Source organism: Lepidochelys kempii, chromosome 3 (genome assembly GCF_965140285.1).
Source record: "Lepidochelys kempii isolate rLepKem1 chromosome 3, rLepKem1.hap1, whole genome shotgun sequence".
NCBI classification, from domain to species: Eukaryota; Metazoa; Chordata; order Testudines; family Cheloniidae; genus Lepidochelys; species Lepidochelys kempii.
In genome coordinates this window covers 77,481,101-77,502,815 of record NC_136382.1, presented here as the reverse complement: position 1 = coordinate 77,502,815, position 21,715 = coordinate 77,481,101, and the positions used below count along the sequence as shown (strand labels likewise).

Below are 21,715 nucleotides of genomic sequence, written 5' to 3'. Positions count from 1 at the left end.
TTACATCGACTTAACACAGTGTCTGCACCACGCTATGGAAGTGGGAGACACACTCTCGCCAACATAGCTTCCATCTCTCATTGAGGTGGATTAATTACGTCAACTGGAGAGCATGCTTTCATCAACGTAGCGTGTCTTCACCAAACGCACTAAATCGATTTAGCTCGGCAGTGAAGACAAGTGATCTATCGGGGATCGATTTATCGCATCTAATCTAGACGTGATAAATCGATCCCGGAACGCGCTCCCCGTCGACGCCGGAACTCCAGCTCGGAAGAGGCAGAAGCAGAGTCGATGGGGGAGTGGCAACAGTCAATTCACTGCCATCCTCACGGCCAGGTAAGTCAACCTAAAATACGCCGACTTCAGCTATGCTGTTTGCATAGCTGAAGTTGCGTATCTGAGGTTTACCCCCTCTTCCCCCGCTAGTGTAGACCAGGGCTAAGTTTTCCTTCTCCTCTTTCAAGACAGGTGTCTTTAAACAAAGGTATCGTATTTAGTGGTCATTATATAGACCCATAGATTCTAAAACCAGAAGGAACCACTGTGATCATCTAGTCTGACCTTCTGTATACCAAAGGCAATGGAACTTCCCCCAAAAATATATATTGCAATTCCCATGAGTCTGCTGTTTTCCTGGATCCTTCAGGGACCAACAAATGTTCACTTCCATCTTGGGATAATTTCTTTTAAGACTGAATGTCCCCTGATCTCTTTTAAAGTTTAATTTCTGTTACAAAAGCCTCTTTCAGAGTAAGCAACGGTAAATATGTTCAAACAAGCTTATTTTCATTTAGGTACAGGTCTAAAACCCTTCACTTTCCCAATCCAAAGTGCTTGCAGCCTTTATCATAAAATTGCTTTTCTTGAAACAGAGATTTCTTCTGCCCCTTTAAACGTTTTGTTTTTTTATATTACAGCTCTATGTTGAAATATGCTCAAGATGGAAAACAAATTCATAAGCTCAAATGTCAGTTAAAGAGCTTATTCCCCCACCAAAAATAATCTGGTTCCAGCAGTCTTACTGCTGTCCCAGTAAAGAAATACAATTGTTGCTGTAGAAAGGGGGACAAACATGTTTCACTATAGCCTTGCTATGATTGATATCATTTAGACATTGGGTTTAGTTCATTGTAACAAGGTGTTTGTTACAGTGAAATTTGTCATATACTTACCTGGGACTGGGCGAGGGGCATGTGGTGTCCATTCCTATTTGCTGCACAAATCCCGGGAATGTTGTTGTGTGGTCTTCCTGGCAGCTGAATGACAGCTTTGGCAGTTAATGGCTTTGGGGTCATTGATGGGGCTTCAGGAATTTTCTGTATGAAAGGCTGTGCCCCACATTTAAAAGTAAGAGACGAGGACTAATGAAGGCACTTCCAGTGAGAGGAAGGATGGATTTAGGCTTGAGGCATAGGACTGAGGCCTGGGAGATCTGGGTTCAGTTTCCAGCACTGCTACAGACGTCTTGTTTGATCTTGAGTAAATCACCTCATCTCTCTCTGTCTGTGTCCCAGCTGTAAAAAGGGGATATTACTCCATTTTTCCTACTCTTTGTCTGCCTTTTCTATTTAAATTGTTCCTGACCCAAAGAACTCAGTCTTTTGCTATGTGTAATGTACAGCATCTAGTACAATAGTAATTAATTTCAGCTAAGTCTCTGGACATTACCATAACACAAATAATTGTTTTTAAAATTATCTCTGCATGGTCTTCATATGTCCCATTCTCCACTCCCATCCTGCTTCACTAAAAGAGGACATATGGCTCTGTGGAATAGTGCTGAACATGCCAACAGTTGCATGACAACTTGATATTTCTTCAGAAAGACAATGGTGAGGGTAATATCAACTATTGGTGAGAGAGACAAGCTTTTGAGCTTACACCGAGCTCTTTTTCAGGTTCTGTGCCTGCCAGGTCCTGAAGAAGAGCTCTGTATAAGCTCATAAGCTTGTCTTTCTCACCACAGAAGTTGGTCCACTATATTACCGCACCCACCTTGTCACTAATATCCTGGGACACCGACATGACTACAACTACACTGCCTACAACAAAGGATTGTGATGAAGACCATTATAGTAGAAGACAAAATTTGTGTTTATTCTAACTAAATGATTCATCTAATATTTTGATAGTGTAGTAGTATTGCTTATTATTTTAAAAGCAATGCCCCATCTTTGTTCCTGTTCCTGATTTAATAATATGTGAAATAGAATAAATCTAATCTCCTTTTTGCTTCTCTTATCAAGCCCTATACTTTCTGGCTGTGTATTCGGTGATCAGCTCTTACTCTCCTGTTCTGAAACTACCTACTATATTTGTATTAATTGAAATGGATAATTGAGATAGTAATACAATCCATCTCATATTCAGCAGGGCAGTCACTTTCACTGAGAAATAATATGACAGCAGCTGGCTTTACATTTGGATTGGCTACGAGCCTCCACTTGTAATGTAATCGTTGATAAAACATTTTAGTATTTCCAGGGAGTAGGACTGCCATGGAGCTCAGCCTTAACCTTTGAAGAGTGTTTGCCTATGGATGTGTTAAGCACATCTCAGTAGGATACCTGTACATTGAGAGAAGACAGAAGAGAAGTCAGATTTGGAATTGTAGACAGAAGTACAGTTTGCAGTGAGAAATATGCACATCCCTTAACTGAGTAACCATGGGATTGTAGTACCGTAACCCGAACTGTTTATCGCTGTTTTGTTATCCCTTTGCTATCTCGTGTCCAAACTTAGAGTATAAGACCTTCAGGGCAGGGACCTTAGTTCCTTGTTTGAACTGTGAGGCCTAGCACACTTTGGGGTACTGTAAAATAATGAATAATAATAACCTTATGGTAATTGCCTTGGATCTTTTGCATTAGCTGTCTCAGAAAGCACCTTAAAAATATGACAGAAACAAGTATTCTGCCCCATTTAACTAAATTTAACATATACACTACCTTTGTACACACAAGTATCTTGACAGGTTTCAGAGTAACAGCTGTGTTAGTCTGTATTCGCAAAAAGAAAAGGAGTACTTGTGGCACCTTAGAGACTAACCAATTTATTTGGGCATAAGCTTTCGTGAGCTACATCCGATGAAGTGAGCTGTAGCTCACGAAAGCTTATGCTCAAATAAATTGGTTAGTCTCTAAGGTGCCACAAGTACTCCTTTTCTTTTCACAAGTATCTTGTGACTCACCGGATTCAGTGACGTGCTTTAGAGGGACCTATGTCTAGCACTCCTCAGCTGGAAGATAGGTTGCTGTCATATCAGCACATTTGTGATCAGCAGAGGTGCCTGAATCATAGTCCTGCACATATAAGACAGAGACTGTGCCCCTCCACTTTAGAGCTTGCTTTCCCCATTACCTTCATCATTAAGAGCCCTAGTTTTAGAGCATGTTCCAAAGTCCATTTGTTTTCCTTAGTTGTGGAGAAGTGGGAAGGCTCTGATGGGAGATCTTAAAGATCTTAAGTATGTTTATAGCTGCTGTGTTATTGCTGGTTGCTGTAGATAATGTGATTAGTGGATGAAGAGAGGCAGCTACAGGAGCGGTCTATTTTATGGTTGTATATTTAAGAATTGTTGAGAAGTGCCTGGAGCAAGGGATAGTCACTCCATTTTAATGGATGTGTGTATTACTAAAAATAAATAGGGCCTTTGAAGGAGGGAAAGGAGGAGAAAAATTAAATAAACTTTAAAATATAGACAAAATTTCTGAAACACATTCATTTAGCCAGTACATATACTGTGTATGAATGTGTGTAGCACACCGATGGTGGTAGCTGAATTCAGTCATCATTGTAATACTAGCTGCTTCCACATTTGGACTGATATTATCCTAGCTCAGAAGGGCAGAAGCAACAGAGTAATGAAAACCCTTCACCTAGGATGTGTGCTGCACTGATCGTGTTCATTTACAGATAATAAACACACATGTGTAGTGCTGTAGAGGGAGTACCTCTGCATACAAGATGTTCAGGGGAACTTACATGCCAGCTCTCTTTAGAGAGGTAATTTATTTTGTATGCCTATGATATTTTTTTTAACCTGTTTTTTTGTTTTTGGTTTGGGGGGAAGGGGAGCACACCATAGATAAACTTGTAAACTGTTGTATGGCAGCACTTGGTGACAGTTTAATGATGATATGGTGCTGCTTATGTACAATCCCTCCCCCACCCATAACAAACCTTTTCCCAGTTGGGGCTGGAGGAAATGACTAATGCTTAACCCATTTGTGTGATCAATTCACTTAAGCAGCTACTGTGAAATGTTAATCACAACTTTAATTTGTACTGCATTAGCATTTTGATTAACTTGTAGGCTTGCTAGCACACTTGAAGCACTTTTACTCATACTTACTGCTCGGAAATGACTTTTTGATTAATTAAGTTTGTTAGACAGCAGCTGAGCTTCCTGAATGCTAACCTTATGGGGCCAAAAGTTCAGGAGAAAGTAACTGTGAACAACTGCTGCTGTTGAAAAAAAATTCTTATAAATGCACTTAAAATATTTTAATTATTGACAAAATATTGTACTATTGCTTGGAAATTGACCTTAACCTTTAAAAAGGGCATATTTATCTTGAGAAAATGACTGTAGCTTTTTGCTGCACTCAGTATGCTGGTGTAAGCTCTGAAATTGGATATAATGGTATCTTTAAGAACTTGGAGCTTGTTTATATTGGTGAGAGTGGGTTTTCATTGCCATGGGAATTTTTCAAAAGTACTTTATTGTGCTGTTGGGTTGATCAGCATAGTACAGTATATCAATTTATAAATTAATAACAATTTAAGAATAAATTGGATTTCTGGAACTTAACAAATTTTTGACCAATTGGATAAAATACTGTAATGTTCATGTTCCCAGTATCGCAATCCATGGCTGGATCTATCTCTGTTAAACTGTTTAAAGCAAAACCAGTAAGAAACTTAGAATGTTGTGCTCAACCAAATATATACAATAGATCAGTGGTTCCCAAACTTGTTCCGCTGCTTGTGCAGGGGAAGCCCCTGGCGGGCCAGGCCAGTTTGTTTACCTGCTGCATCCACAGGTTCAGCCGATCGCGGCTCCCAGTGGCCGTGGTTCGCTGGTCCAGGCCAATGGGAGCTGCTGGAAGCAGTGCAGGCCGAGGGACTTTCCCTGCACAAGCGGCGGAACAAGTTTGGGAACCACTGCAATAGATGATCAATGCCTTCCATAGTTCAGATCACATTGATAATATTACTTTAGAGACTGAAGTAGCAAGATAGAGGGTCTTATAAAGCATCTGGGAAGGTCTTAGTTGGCATGCATCAGAGAGACTTTCAAGGAGGTGGGGGATGGAAAAGAGCATGTGTAGTAATGGGTGGCAAAGCAGGTGGAGGAGGGAGGCGAAAATGTGTGAAAGAGATGGGTTACAGAGAATAATGTAAGAGGAGTGCCATCTGCCCTACTGGCTGCATTCCTATTAACTGCAAATAAGGTAAGCCATCTTTTCCTCTGAGACTATAGCTATACAGGTATACAATTCCAAAACTGCATTTGAAAAAAAAAAGTATTTAACTTTTGCAGAGCAAAAGTTATTACATTTTTTTTCTCAAAAGTTATCTTCTTAGGCCCAGTACTCTGAAGTAGAGCTGGCCGAAAAAAGAGAATCCCTTTCCGTGAAAATTTTCGTACTTGAGAAAGTTTTGTCCTGAAACAGGGCAAAACATCAAAAACTATGAAAATTTTCACAGGAAAAATTCTACTTCAGGAAAACTGAAACAGAATTTTTCAGTTTCCAGGGAAGGCTCTTGCCAATTGCACAAAGCCTTCCAGCCCACCTGCTGGAGAGAAAGAGAGCCCACCACTATGCCTCCCTGCCAGCTCCAAAAGCCAGGGAAACATTGCCCATCTCCCAGACTGGGGATGGTGAATGCAGGAAAGTAGCGCATCTCAGTGCTCTCTCCATCTCCCAGAGTTGGCAGATGAGGCGCTGGCTGTGTGCCTTAGTGCTGCTTCAATAAAAGTTTAGTCAAATGTGCAAATGTGGTCACCCCACCTCAAAAAAGATAGATTGGAAAAGGGTCACAAAAATTAGGGGCATGCAACAGTTTCCAAATGAGGAAAGAGTAATAAGACTAGGAATTTTCAGCTTGGAAAATGCAGAGATAAAGGAAGAAGGAGGCATGCCTCGGGGCCCTAATTTACCCTGGGGTGTTAGCTACTTCCCACCACCCAACACAGATGTAATGAAGTTCATATAAAATAAGTAAGAACTACTAATTATTTTTTAAGATAGGCTTTTAATGATTTTTGACTGTAATAACAGCATAGACAAAACAAAAAAAGGAAGACCAAAGACCAGCACTGAATAAGAATTAATACAAAGGCAGATTATATTGAGAACAAGCGCAAGTACATGTAATATTGTGGACCATTTTGCGAATTTCTGAACAGTGACTTTACATATGCTGGTTCTGGCAGGTCATAATAAAAGCCCAGAAGACAAGCATAAGTAAAGCTTTTATTTACCAGTTTTATATTTCTGGTGACAAAATACTGTAAGGCAAACACAACTATACGTATAAGGAGCTAATGAACAACAGCATTATATGCATTCTCTCAGCCTACTTGAAAGACCAACATAAATACATGCAAAGCTATTATGCATCAGCCACCTACTATTGATTTTATGCTACAGTATTGATACAACTATGATCAATTTGGCTTGAGCAACCAGACTTTTTTACTTTGTAGACTTACCCTGCATTCATCCGAAAATACATTACCCTTTAGTTGGCCGCTTTTCTCACTGTCCAGGTACAGACAGTTGAGAAGTGCACATTCCTTCGGTTTAGGGGGTGTGGGTTAGGTTTTTTTATGACCGAAACACACACACACACAGTCCTCTGCCTTCGTCCTTTTTGTCTGATTTGACGGCCGTGTTTTAGAACAGACCAACCAATTAGGGTGGGCCACATTGTTTATGTGGTTGCCCTAGTTGTATAATTGATGCGTATTTAATTTTTATGTCCAGTTGTTAGTTGTTTGTATAACTTAGGCCTATTTATTTTTTTTGTAGACAATTGGATCTTGAATGTGGGTAATTTGGTGTTGATAAGTACATAGGAGTCAGCATAAAATGTTATTTGGTTGCAGCGCGTCCTCACCACAAGCTTAAGCGTTATTTTTGCAAGGCTTGCATTTTGAAGTATACGAAAGTTTAAGGCCTAACATTTGCAATACCTTGATTCCGTTCAAGCTTAACAAAATATTTGTTCAATTTATTCACAGAAAAGAGACTATTAAGGGGGCATATGATCAAGGTCTATGAAATCATGACTGGTGCTGAGAAAGTAAATAAGGAAGTGTTATTTACTCCTTCTCATAACACAAGGGGTCACCAAATGAAATTAATAGGCAGCAGGTTTAAAACAAAGAAAAGAAAGTATTTCTTTACACAACCCACAGTCAACCCATGGAACTCTTTGCCAGAGGATGTTGTGAAGGCCAAGATTATAACAGGGTTCAAAAAAGAACTAGATAAATTCTTGGAGGATAGGTCCATCAATGGCTATTAGCCAGGATTGGTACGGATAGTGTCCCTAGCCTCTGTTTGCCAGAAGCTGGGAATGGGCAACAGGGCATACCCGTTCTATTCATTCCCTCTGGGGCACCTGGCATTGGCCACTGTTGGAAGACAGGATACTGGGCTAGATGGACCTTTGGTCTGACACAGTATGGCTGTTCTTATGTTCCAACACTGATGTAGTAATAAATAATCATTATTAAAAATAATCAAATGCTTATTAATGTTTTAAAAGCAAATGTTTGTACTTATACAGTTTGTAAGGGCTGTTAAACATCTGTATTCTTAAATACTTGGTGAGGTGTGTTAAACCAAATGTGTCCTATAAAAAAATGTTTAAGGTACAAACATATATACATATGCATATTATTACATATGCATTTACATATATTTATGCATACCAATATTACCCATATATTATCATTTATCACAAGTTCTATAAAAATATAGCTGGTATTTAATTATTCAAACAAATCATGTAATCCCTCATATATATTAGTACATATACCCATAATATTCTGTAAGGTAAAAGCACAATACACTTATAATCCTAACCAAAGCCCATCTCATTGACCACCAACTAAGCATAAAGGTCTGTTTATGTCACCCACATGTTATCAAAGCACAACTCTACACCTCACACCTCAGTCATGGTCCCAGGCTTAACATTCCCAGGTTCACTATAAAAAACTAAAAACAATTAAAAAATAAAATCTGTCCATCAGTCATATGAGGGAATGTGTAAAATAACGAACAAATGGGGCATAAATGTGTAAATAAAAAACTAAGGTGGCTACATAACAGTGTTTAGCCCACTGGGCCATCTTCAGTCTATGCATTATGCTTTTCCGGGACAATGGGTAAACATCCTCCCCATAAAAAGACAAAAATGGGGGGAATAAGTAGGAAGAGAGCCTGAAACATAAGCCATTGTATCAGAGGCCTGGTTTGAGGCCTGGGCTAAAGTGGTAGTCAGAGCTTTTCTAATACAAAGCAAAGACTAGCTGTGAGCAAAAGGCAGGACCTGCTCACAAAATCTGGCAAAAACAGAGCTAATATTGCAAAAAAACACATTTCTAAGAAGTGCTAGGCACAGAGTACTCACACAGACACATCCCAATATCAAGTAGTACCAAAACATCCCAATATCAAAAATGGTACAAAAACATTCCCCAAGAATAACAGAAACCTACTAACCCCTCCTAAAAGATAAGATCAGAATAACAGTACATAATAAAATGTTTTACTCAAACCAACATGTACAAGGTGATAGGTGATAACTAGCAATGTCAGGGGGTAGTAACTAACTATGTCAGTGGGGCAGTACATAACTTGTTTGTATCAGGATATAAAAATGTATCTCAAGAGAATTGTCTTTGTCTAGCCTAAAAAGGAACAGAAAGTCCCACCATTCACTGAGCTGGTCCATTGTTAAGGGCAAACATGTATTAGTGGTCTGGAAAAGTCTGTGGGATACTAATACCGTGCTTCGCTGACAATAAACCTGGCCTGGTGCCTTCGTACCTTGATGAATCTTTTGCCATTTGCAGTTCACTCATAAAGTAATTAACTGATTTACTTGTTTGTAAGTGCTGTACTTTTTCAGCGGATACGCTGTATTCTTCCTACTAAGCTAAGAGGTTGAATCTCTGCTTTAAGTGCAACAGAACTCAACCTTAATTATGGAGTCACAACCAGTACCTCACAGTCACAGTATTATAAAGTTTAACCATGGCGAAAATAAGAGATTCCCAAAATTCATTTGAGAAGTAGACCTTGCCCTCTAAGGTCCAAGATATTGGACCCTAACACTTCAATGGCACATGTAAAAACATTTAAGTCATTTTAGAGCTCCTAAACTTGTATTAATTATGCAGTTTGTCTTCCACCTAAGCCTGTACAGTTGGACTTGAATTACAAGTGGCAAGATATGAAAACTAGTACCACAAAAAAATTTAAAACTCTCCAGAACATTTCTAAAATGACAGATTTCAAAGTAATTGTAATAGCTCCTATGACTGGATCAGTTTTACAAGGGTGCGTATGTTTTCAGTATGTAAATGACATTCTTTATTTGAACATATGTTCTAAAACTGTCTCGAAAGCGCATGGGTAGAAGCTTCTGCCACTGCTATTTCTTCCCATGTCACATTACTTCCTCTTTTGAATATATGTATTAAAATAGTGTCAGGAGGAGTTCTATATCTCTCTATATATAAAAACTGCTAAGGAAAGAAGACTATATATATTTTAGACCAAATTCCCAGGGGTAGACGATAACATCCACTTTGACCACTGAAAGGTGCCAGACCCTGTGGAACAGTTCCTGTTTCCTATTTGAGCAGGAAGCCATCAATCCATTTGACGAAACCACTATTCATGGCACATACGAAGAGAAGCTGACACTTTCAGTTCCCATCCCCCAGATTAGAACTGACTGTGAATCAGCCAGTTGGTGCTAGAGTTCAGAATCCTTAGTATGAGCGGCTGAGAGAAACAAATGTATCCATTCACATCAGGACCCAGCAGACTTTGAAGGCACAATAGGGCAGCTTTTTGTGTCCTCTTGATGATTGACCTAAACCTCTGTGATGGAAGATTCTATTTAGATTCTCACTGCCTTTCCCTTCAGATCTTGCTGGAAGTGACAGCTAGCTTGTCAAATTCCTCTGATGTTTGAGACTGATAATTAGCTTAACTTTCAATGTGAGAGTCAAGAGTCCCTGTCACCTGCATAGACTCCATTCTACAAGAGATTTCTATCTATCTTTACTACCATTAAGCATAGAGGAGCCAGGGGAGCCCTGTGGGAAACATAGGACATCACTGGTCTCTGATGTAGCATAGTGAGGAGGAGCAGCTGAAAGAGTTGGCAGAGAGCCAGGAAGAGAAGAGACAACTCCCTGTTGCCTTGCACCATCTGCCTTCAACATCAGTAGACCAAGCTGGAGAAGGGGGCATCTGGGACATAGGAGGCACCACAAAATAAAGATACGTATGAGAGAAAGGGAGGAAGCCGCACTTGGTCAGAGAGAAAAAGAGGAACTTAAGGAGGGAAGGAAAATGAAGACCCCCAGTGATGACAACAGAGTGGACCCTATCAAAAACAAAATCGGGATTAGAAGACAGAATCTATATATGGCTCCCCCCCCCACCAACTACTGACTGAGAAGCAGCCACCCACTGCCCCTTGAAAATTCCTTAACGGGAGCAGAGTCACCTGAAGTGGGCACTGAGGCTCTCATACAGGAGGCGTTCCTGGGGAAAAGTGAAATAGTCAAAATCAATATCAGAATCAAAATATCACTCAAATATTTGGACTCTGAAATCTGAATATCAACCTAATACAAATATTTGCTCATCCCTAATGACTGATACTATCTTACTCTGCACCTGCTTCATTACAGAATGAGCCAGAATTCCCATTTATCCAACGCCTACAGTTGATCTTTATAGCAAATGAACTTTCAGTCCCTTTGATGTTTTCTAGTCAAGCTGTGTGACATGAAGGCCAAAATAGTGCTTTAGTACACCTCCTTAACTGTTACTGTGATTATTTATATAGCATCATTGGAGCACATGGCACTTTAAGACAAGAAGCACTTAAAAGGCTTACAAGCTAAGGCCTTAATCCTGCATTAAGAGCCATGTGAGTGCCCATATCAGTGTCAGATTGGGGCCAAAATAGTGTAGGATTGGGGCCAATATATGATTATGCACATTTTCTACTTTCTTCCTTTATTTCTCTGTCATTCTTTATAACAAAATCAAGAATAATACATATTCTCTGTGCTCCCAGGTCCCTCCATTCAGCTCATCTTCTCTTCCATATTAAAAAAAACAAAAGATGCTTTCATGTACTTATTAGTTTACTTTAAACCTTTTGTTTTACTCTACTACAAGAAAATTTCTTGCATGATCTGTGTCACTTTCATCTCATGCTAATCTTTTTTTAAAATCTCATAAATTTAATTAACATATCCAGCTTCATCATGAAATCTTTGTGACGTTCAAATGAGATGCTATAGCAAACAGATTTATCCATGTGCAATTTTTCACTCTGGAACAACATTCTTAAAGTAGCCTAACCTGTTATCAGCTGTAAGATATTTATAAAATTACTTACTTAAAGGTTTGGCTTACAAGAATTAAAATTATAACGTACCATGTATTTTGGCAGGCTGTTACAATATTTTAAATGACTTATGGGACAAAAGACCAGGTCAATGAGAAGAATTGTTTTCTGGAGCACATAAACAACCATTTATCTCTGCAAAATATTAATAACTCATAATGAGTTGATGTTGAGTGAGGTGAAAAGAAAAGAGAAAATGATGGGAAACAAGAGAAGGAATAAACCTTATTCATACGATACAGGCGATCTGATTACACAAATAATAAGTAGTAGTAATAATTATTATACTTGGAAATAAATCTGTTAAATTTTTTTCTAATGTTTAGCTACTAGGTTTTATATATGGCCAATTTGGAGGAAACTGAATGACTCAATTTGTTATCTTGAGTATTTACAGGAATTACAATTTCCATTGAGTATCAAGCATGTGTATGTTTTACACTAGCTAAAAATGAAAATGTGTGTAGGTTTCCAAAATAGCAAATAAAACAAGCAAACTTTACCATTGTCCCTACTCCTTCACAATGTCACTGTCTTGTATTTCACTTCAAGACCGAGATGCTGTGAATAAATTATATAGGTGAAGGAGAAAAATATTAAAGAGGAAAAGAGGACTTGCTATGTGGGTTCCTAGTAATAATCTGGAACATACAGTCCCCCACACACAGGTTTTTGGTACCCCATAGGGGATATCTGTAAGTTGGCCTCTGTCCATTTCTATGAGATATTCTATAAAAAGGATCCTTCCATTCATTCTGTGAACTCTTTCTCCCTTTACCCATCTTCCCCTCCCCCCAACCCTCAACAAAAATCTAGTTTATTTTAGGTAAAAACAAATGTTTACAATTGTCAACAAAAGTAGATTACAAAAAGAAAACCAACTCAACATACTGGAAGCACAAAGAAAGTCATGGTCATATAAGCAAAAGAATAACTTCTATTCACACAGTTGGTGGCTATCCTTCGATACAAGCATGATGTCTGCCATGGGGAAAAGTTATTGTTGAGACTTAAGATGGCTGAGGAGTCCAATCTTTGCTCGACAGGATTTTCCACATGTGTGATAGATGGTTGCTTAGAGAGAGCACAACTGCTGGCCAGGATGCTGTATTCTTTCCTTTTCCCTCTGCCATTTCTCAGTATCTTGAGCAAGGCGATTCTTTTCAAAATGTGCTAAGGCTTAATGTATGATGCAACGCCACTGCAGTCTATTGCCAGCCAGCTCCTCCCAGTTCGTGAGGTCAATGCCTCCATTCTTAAAATATATTCTCAGTGTGTCCTTTTAGTGTTTTCTCTGTCTCCCACAGGTCCTCTTACAATGACTAAGAAAAGATAACTTGCTTCAAAAAATGAGTATCAGCCATCTGCACACAATGGCTAGCCCAGCGAAGCTGATATTTCATAATCTTTGCCTCAACAGTGGTGGTGTTAGCTACAAAGAGAACGCTGGCATTGATGTGACAATCTTCCCATCTGATATGGAGAATCTTCATAAGGCAGCGCTGTTAGTATCACTCCAGACGATTAAGATGGCTTTGCTATGTCACCCATGTCTCGCACCCATAAAGAAGAGTGGGGATGATTACTGCATTGAATACTAGCATCTTCGTTTCCATCAGCGGATCTCTGTCAATAAAGTCATGACAAAGCAATTTTCCAAAGGATGCACTGGCACAACGGATCCTATGTTCGATCTCCACAGCAGGATTGGCTGTCTGGGAGAGGTGGTTACCAAGTTAAGGGAAATACTCAACATTTTTCAGGGGTTCACCACCAATGACAATTTGGGGGTAAAGGGATGCAGCTTGTGCTGGGGCAGGCTGGTAAAGCACCTTAGTCTTCCCAATGTTAAGGAAATGATAAGCATCTGAGAAAAGATCTACGGTGAATTGCAAGTCAGCCTCAATGTGCGTGAGGGTGGCACAGTCATCAGCATACTCAAGGTTGGTAATAACAGTCCTGATTATCTTAGTTTTAGAATGAAGACGCCGTGTGCTAAAGAGCTGCCAAATTATGCATCTGTCTCACAAGTACAAGTACAAGACGACCAACACACAGCCTCCACTTCCATGCAGATTTGTGACTAGGGACTCCCAGAGATTACTACTCCTGTCCCCATCACCACAGGACTTGTAGTGTGAGATGTTAACACCCTTGGCAGAGGCCTGCATATGAAATCTTTTAACGTGAGTGAGCTGGTGCGCCCGCGGCAGCTTTATGAAACTTAGCAGGAATGAGGTCTGGACCCAGTAGAAAGGAAGTCTGTGAAACCAGAGGTCTCCGTCCTGCTGCAGCCCTCATTCATCTTCACAGCCGCAGAGAATTGACAGGTCCTCGAATACACCTGTTCCGCCGTTGGGGTCTGTTGACACAATAGACAAGGTAATTAGGTATCACATTGTTGCCCATGTATGTTAGTTATTGCAAATTGGGGGATGAGGCAAGTGCATAGGTAAAGATTAAGTAAGAGTAGCAACAAGAAGAAAGGAGAGAAGGGAAGGAAGGAAGAAGAGTGGGAAAAGAGGAGTGGCCATTAGAGGTATGGCTGTCTGGGGAGAGCGTTTGAGGTAGCTACTCTTTGGTAAGTGAGATTTACGGGCTAAGACATACCTTGTACAATCTACAAGCAGAAAAATAATTAATTTACCAGTAAGTTGATTTTTGAAATGGCAGTCTTCTCCTTGATAAATACTGAGGGTATCTCCTCCTTCCATATGTCTAGAAATCTGTGTGTGAACAAACACACAAGCTCGTAGGCTGTCTGGTTGCGCCTTTCAAATTTGGTTTCCAGCATCATCAGACTTTCTATAGCAAAAAAATGCAAAGCAGCTTGGAGGTTCTTATGAGAAGATCATAACAGTGTCAACATTGATAGTTTTGCCTTTACAGGTTAATTTATAGGGCAAATGGAAACATTTCAGATTTACTCCCCAAAAAGATTCCTTGCATGCAGAATATTATTAACTGCAGGACACTTTCCCACTTTCTTTCATGAGAAATGGGGCAAAACCTATGCAATTCAGGACAACATTTTAAATATTTTTCTATATGTCGGTGATTCTATCACGCTGGTCTGGAACAAAACCTGTTGAAATTGCAGTGTAATCTACTAATGTAAGATGTGTGTCTGACCATGACTGAAACCAACTTGTGTGTTTTTAAAGTCAGCATTTCTCCGGAATCAGAGTAATTTAATTGAAATAGCTCAGCATGTGTAAACAACTCCTTTGTTTAAAGAAGATTTCACTGTTTAGTTTGCCTTAAGTAAATGCTGCCTTTTGTTTGTCTGTAAAACATTTGATTAAATGTACAGGCTAATATACACAGCTCCTCATTATTCCACTAGTGGGCTGTAAAATGAGCTAGAAGTATTGTAAGTTTGTACATTCTTGAGGAAGCATCAAACAATGTCATTTGTCTTGAAAAAAACACAAATACGTCTTAAGCATGTTCTTTAAAAGGAGACTACAGGATTCTAGTACCAAAACTAAGAACCTAAATTAAAAAAATGTATGGAGACTGTCCAGTACTCCCAAACATTCCAGACTGAAATGATACTGAACATTCCTACTCTTGCTTCTTTTTTTAACAATTTTCCAAAATTTTAATGAAATTTCAAATTTCTTACCTAATTATTGCTTTTGAAAATACATCTTTACATGAAATTAGTACAAAGAATCTGATTTTATTGTTGTTTTAAGTGTTTCTGCAGTTTGCAAACCAATAAATGTATTTTAGCAGAATCCCTTACCAACTGAAATGTCCCAGTAAATTCTAATAATTGTTGTAATGTACTGTGCACAGTGTGAAACCTGTATTATATATTTAAATATTTGTATTCACTATAAAAGTGTTATATTGAAACTAAACATGTCCTTTTGAAAAGTTCTCAGATTCTCTTTTGGTTCAACAAGAAAAAACTTAGGCACACTGTTACAAAGACTTACACATACACTTAATTTACGTGTTGTGAGCAGTTTCATTGAAGTGAGTGGGGCTCCTCACTGTGCATAAAGTTAAGCACAAGTACCCATCTTTGCCAAATTGGTCCTCAGTCATGCTACTTAGCATACATTTTGATTTCCAGTTTCTATTAAAAAAAAATCAACTGAATAAAAATTAGAAATGGGCCTGGAAAGTGTAATGGCCCATTTATAGTGTTGAGAGTCAATGTTGTCTGAATGAATAGGAGGTTAGGAGTCAGGAACCTTCTAAGCTTAAATCCCAGTTCTGATACTGACTTGCTCTGTTTGCCTTAGCAAGTCATTTTACCTCTGGTCTTCAGTTTCGTCATCCATAAAATGGAACTAGTATTAGTAGCTAATGCGATGAACTATCATTAAATATTCATTTTGGGGACAAACTTTTAATATTCATTTAATTTATTTGAATTGGATGTGTTTTCAATAATTCTGAAAGTATGCAAACTCTTTCTTATACAGAAACCTTCAAAAACAATTTTGAATTTAGCTGTAACTTTTCATCCCTTTAAAGCAAATCTTTAGATGTGCACCTTACAGGCAGTGCTTGGACTGTACTCTAAGTCACATTTTATGGTGCTGTAGTGCCCCAAACCAGTGATTTGTTTTTAAAGGCAAACTCTGAAATGGACCACTGCTGTTACATTTTGGGATACATTTTAGTGATGATTTAGGACCTAATCCAACTCTCATTAAGGTCAGTAGAAAGACTTCAATTGACTTCAATAGGAGCTGAGTTAGACCCACAGTCAAACTCCCATTTTATGTGCAGTAAGTCCCTGTACATTTAACATTAAAGAAATGTTGTTAGTTTGTATCTGGAACACAAAAGGAGAGGTAGTTACAACTGTATTCCTGTATTTAATGTCTTGTTTGTTTAGGCAATGCTGGATGTTGCAGCAAACCAGGGTTGGTTAGTGACTGCTCTGAGTATAACCAGTCTGGTGCAGATGGTTATCCAAGGCCGGTGGAAACACGACTCTTCCCTGCTTACTTTGCCCAATGTAGAACAACACCATCTTCACCTTTTTAGGTATGTAATTATTCAAAATGTTTATAGTTCTTTCCAACTCTTCATTTTCTCATATTGATTGTCATTGTGTCCTGGAATGTGTTAATATAGCAGAAGCTAAGCCCATCCCACTTTTGCTATTTCTCTCCCAACAATTTGTTTGTTTTAATTATTTCTAAGTTCACCCACCTCTGCAGAGTTCATTAAATATTTCAGGCAACCCGGGATGGTATTTTAAAGGAGTGTGATTTAAGACAGTGGAATAAGGGATGAATTTCTGGAAGGATTCCCAATTCCACCAAATCTAACTCTGTCTCTGAAATCTGTTTATATATTGCATCTTTACTTTGGTCCACTGTAAAATTATACCCATACATTGGCCTATCTCAACTTGGCCATGCAGCACTGTATATCAAACTGATGTAATGCACAGGTAATGTAGTAATTAACACAATGCAAAAAGAAATTACTGGTATTCAGTATCAGAGGTCAGTGTTGAGTCTTAATATCAAAATACGGAAAACAAATATTCAGTATCTCCAAAGAATATTCTTTGTAGAAAAAAAATTTCTAAATACCTATAAGAATGAGAATTTGAGTCTTCTGTATCAGTTGAGACTGCTTATCATACTGATAAGACTGCTGCTACTGTTTTACTCAGATTGGGGATTTCCTATATGTAAAGTGTAAACTGAAATTATTAACATTAAAGATTTTATTGAATGGGGAATATCTCTTTTCTGATTATTAAACTGGTTTTAAAGAAGAATGGCAACTGTTTAGTGATCTTTGACCCTAAACTACTACACAATTAGTGTCACAGTTGATGCCATTTTTAAATATTGTGTCCAGCAGCAGCTCCAACAGTCTTAATCAGACTTTCAGATTCTAGTATTTATAACTAATCAAGAAGAAAGATGCTTCATTCTCATCATGGAAACTTTCAAGACAATAATCTGAGCAAAGGGGGTCAAGCACTTTTATGTAATTTCTACCTTCTCTTTCTTTCTTTCCTTCTTACTACCCTTTACAAATCTCTCTCTGTATAATAATTTTTTAACTCCTCACTGGAAATACGTTTTGTTGTCTTTATCAGGAAGTGGAACCAAGGAAAAAGGAAGCGCTTGTGTGGAGGTTACCAAGGACCTATTGAGTGTCTTCCTGAATTGATTGCTGTCTCTGAAGGAAAAGAAAACATTTTTGCTTCCATTGTAGACCGTGACTTGCAAGCTGTACACATTACACAGGTAATGCTTCCTGTAGTGATTTCAGAGTTCATTGTAAATGTGATTGGGAAGGAAAAGTAGAAGGGAGAAAGAGTCTTTTTATATCCTTTCAGCAAATATCACATTATTTTCTGCAGAAAGTATGTAAAAACTGCAACACATTGTTACTCTAATTCAAAGAAAGACCTACTTTTACAAGGGTTTCTCCCTCCCCCCTTTCTTTTCTAGTTATTTTCCCCCCTTCCCTATTATCCAGCAACACCAATAAGGTTCATAGCTGATGTTAATGCTGCTCCTTAGCCTGTTTGAGGTATTTGCCTAGAACATTCAATCTGAGAGTTATCCACCTTTTTTGTAGTCAGCTATGCACTAAGATTACATGCATTACAAATATCATTGTAGCTGGTTCCTAAAATATTCTTTCAAACAGAATATTTTTGGGGAATATAGTTGGTAGAAGATCCAATGTTCAGTTTCTGTTTGGAAGAGAAAAAGCATATCAGTTTTCCCCTCTTCTCAGAGGAAAAAAAACTATAGTCTCAAAGTATTTAAGATATTATTACCTTTTATTTGACTGTAGTCTTTTTAAGCTGTTTCCAGTCTAAAGCATAGCAGTATACCATAGTATTCATCACATGAGTGTATGATTGCAAATACACATAGAAAGGAAGAAAACATCAAAAATTAGGTTTGTGGATTTTTTAAAAAATTCTTCATAATTGAAAGTGAAATACTGAACTTGACTGTTCAGATTTTGTTAAATCTAACACTGGCATGCAAACAAAAAGGAAAGTATTTAAATATCCATAACAGACATCTGCATTTCTAACTAAATTACCATCAAAATTTTGAATAAAGGAAAGTTATTTAAATCAAAACAAGGCCTCTTTTAACAACAACAGATTTCTAACATAATACACATTGATTTCAGTCCAAGTTTTAGATGTGATGAAAAATTAGAACATTGTCATAATTAGTTCAGGGAGAACTCAGAAGTAAACTTACTTAATTTATTTGCATAAATTGCCATTCTGTTATCTTTAAAAGCAAATGCAAATTGGCTCTGTCTGATATGATGATGGTTATTTGGCTCAAAAGTGCTTCAATTTGCGTAGCAATCTGGTGTCGTCTCTGCAGTGAGGCGATCCCAGGTAACATACAAATCCTGAATTATTCCAGAAATTAGTATGTTTAAAGCATCAATTTAAGTGCTAATTGCAGTAGTAATGAGAAAAAGCAGTACTACTGTGAGATTTGCATCTACTGCCCCATCAGTATGCCTGGAACGGCTGCTGACTGGCAGAGGATTTGGCTGCTAATTAAATAATTGTATGCATGGCAGTGTTCTCATCTGATTCAATAGATGAAGATTAATCCTCAGATAAATATGTTTGGCTGGTATTGAAATGTCTTAGCAGTTTCTTCAAAAATAGCGTGTGTGTATGTGATGTATACACACCAAGTGTGTGGGGAAGGCGATGTAAATGTAGATACATGTAGAGAGGGGATATATATGATGTATTACAGTGCAAAGGAAAAGTTTCAATCACCTGAGTTTGGTGATCATTATGTATTCTGTACATGCTACACATCTTTCACAAAGCAACTATTTCAGAAATGGTTTAGAGATTTTGGGGGTTTCTTAATTCTATTGGGATTATTTTTGGCACTCCATCTGTAAAGTCAAGTGTCCTAGTTATGCATGGGGCCAAAGAAAAGAAAAAATATTAAATATACAACACTTCTTAAAAAGACCAAAAAATTGTTTTCTGTACATAAAAATATGACAAATGTAAAGGCTGATATCTTGGAACCATCCAGGGTTCAAAGCAAGTGATAAGTGTCCCATGGGGAAGCCTAGAATATTCCCTTTCCAATGGTACAAAGCTCTTGCTTCTAGCCATGACAGATTGTGAGTTCAGAATAGCACTTGAACCTGCCATTAATGCAGAACCAAATAGTGACCAGCCTGAGCTTAGATGAGTGAAATTTTGGGGGGAGGGAAGAGGAAGAAAACCCTACATCTGGGGAAAAGATTGATAATTTTTAAATGGCAGCTCTTGAAGCTGGATTTGAAATGCTAGAATAAATCCTGGAGATAAGGATTATTAGTAAAAGTGCCAGTGATGACATCAAAGATTCATGAAAAAATGCTGTACAATTTTTTATGTGGTTATCACTATCCTATATGGGGTAAGTCCATGTGTTAGTGGGTGCAGGTACTGTACATGTATATATACCCACACAAATATACACGTTCTTCATATGTATATATAATATATGTGTAAAAGTGTGTGTAATTTTGTACAGCAAAAGACAGAGTACAATTTTCAAAAGCATATGAGTAATTTAGGAGCCTAAGTTCCATTTTGAAAAGTGATTTACACCCTTAAGATCCTGAGTTCCACTGAAAGTCCTAAGTGCCTAAATCTCTTTTGAAAATGGGACTTACATTTCAGTTAGACGCTTTTGAAAATGGGACCTATTAGCTGTACAGAATAAGTCTGAATGTTAGCTAATGCCCAAAATATTTTTTCTAATGAAAAATGAAAGTCCACCAGACAAAAGAGTTGCCATATTAACACCATATGAGAGAGATAGAAAAGCAAGTGATTTCTCAATTCATATCAAAAGTACCTGCTCCACAACCTAGTATTAGCTACCTTCACTCTGGAATTTATTTTATTATGGCCCTGTCCCCACTTTTTAGCAACCACCACTTGATATTTTTCTTGAGCATTATTTAATGAAGAGCATTATTTGAATCTCTCCACATCACATGACTGAAACAGATGGCATGCCACAGTTGTTATCTCAAGATCTAGTTGCTAATCTTGACTAGAAGATAGAATTTTCAAAACCATACCACAGGTCAAAACTTCAGAAAGCAAAATCGGTCTTTAGGCCTGGAGATGGATTGTACTAAATCTACATTGTAGTTAGTTCAGTTTTTCACTCAGTGCTGCTTTGTTACACTCTGCTCCTGTCTGCACAGTAAAAACTGTGGAACTAGATTACCATACAGTAGCCTCTGACACAATCAAAAACATGGTCGGGTCACACATCAATCTATGTTCTTGAACCATAATACAGCTCTGCAAAGTTTCAGGCAGTAACACAGTTAAAACAAGGTTTCTACAGAATCATTTGGATTGAGCTGGAAACCTTTTTTTAACCATATTGTAATGAGGTCCTTGGACACAGTTGTTTTAACATGTAAATGAGACTTCATGTGTAATTAAATGGTCAGATGCTCAGTTAGTATGTGTCAGCATATCTTCACTGAAGACAATGGAGCTATGCTGATTTACCCCAGCTGAGGATCTAGCTCAGTAGGTATAAAATGTTTCTACAAATAAAAAAAAAAAGCAGAAAGCCATCACATGTGGGGCTGAAGGAGCACTTTGTTCACGCACACAATTTGCATGTCCCTAGTACCAGTTCAAAGTAGTGGGATGCTGGGGGAGAGAAAACTGAGAGACAGTTGCAGATTCATAAAGTGATAAGAGGAAGACTTGAGTGTCTTTAGGATGATTGAAAGGACAAGGAAGCTTCATGGGGATGGATGCAAGAAAACCTTAAGTATGGCTAAGTTTGGATAAGCATTTGAACTTTTGAATAATTATCTGAACTGATCCTCTGAACTCTCTGAGGTTTGCCCGTCACTAATTAGCACTGCACTGACTCACTCGTTATGGATTATGTTGAGGAAGTTTAATTCAGACCTTAATTATACTAGTTTTTAGTAGCTTATAGAAAAAAATAATCAGCAGTAGCAAGGATTTTTCCTTTTGTTCAGGAATACCATAATC

General features: G+C 38.1%; 1 protein-coding gene across 5 annotated transcripts in view; it reads left to right on the top strand.

Annotated features, from left to right (window-relative positions):
* ASCC3 (activating signal cointegrator 1 complex subunit 3) overlaps window positions 1–21,715 on the top strand; it is a 508,218-nt gene that overhangs the window by 481,599 nt on the left and 4,904 nt on the right. For 3 of the 5 annotated variants that reach the window (XM_073336864.2, XM_073336863.2, XM_073336867.2), the window contains 2 exons: window positions 16,547–16,698; window positions 17,774–17,924. In XM_073336864.2, coding sequence (XP_073192965.2) covers window positions 16,547–16,698; window positions 17,774–17,924 — 303 coding nt within the window. The other 2 variants (XM_073336866.2, XM_073336865.2) reach the window with 2 other exon arrangements.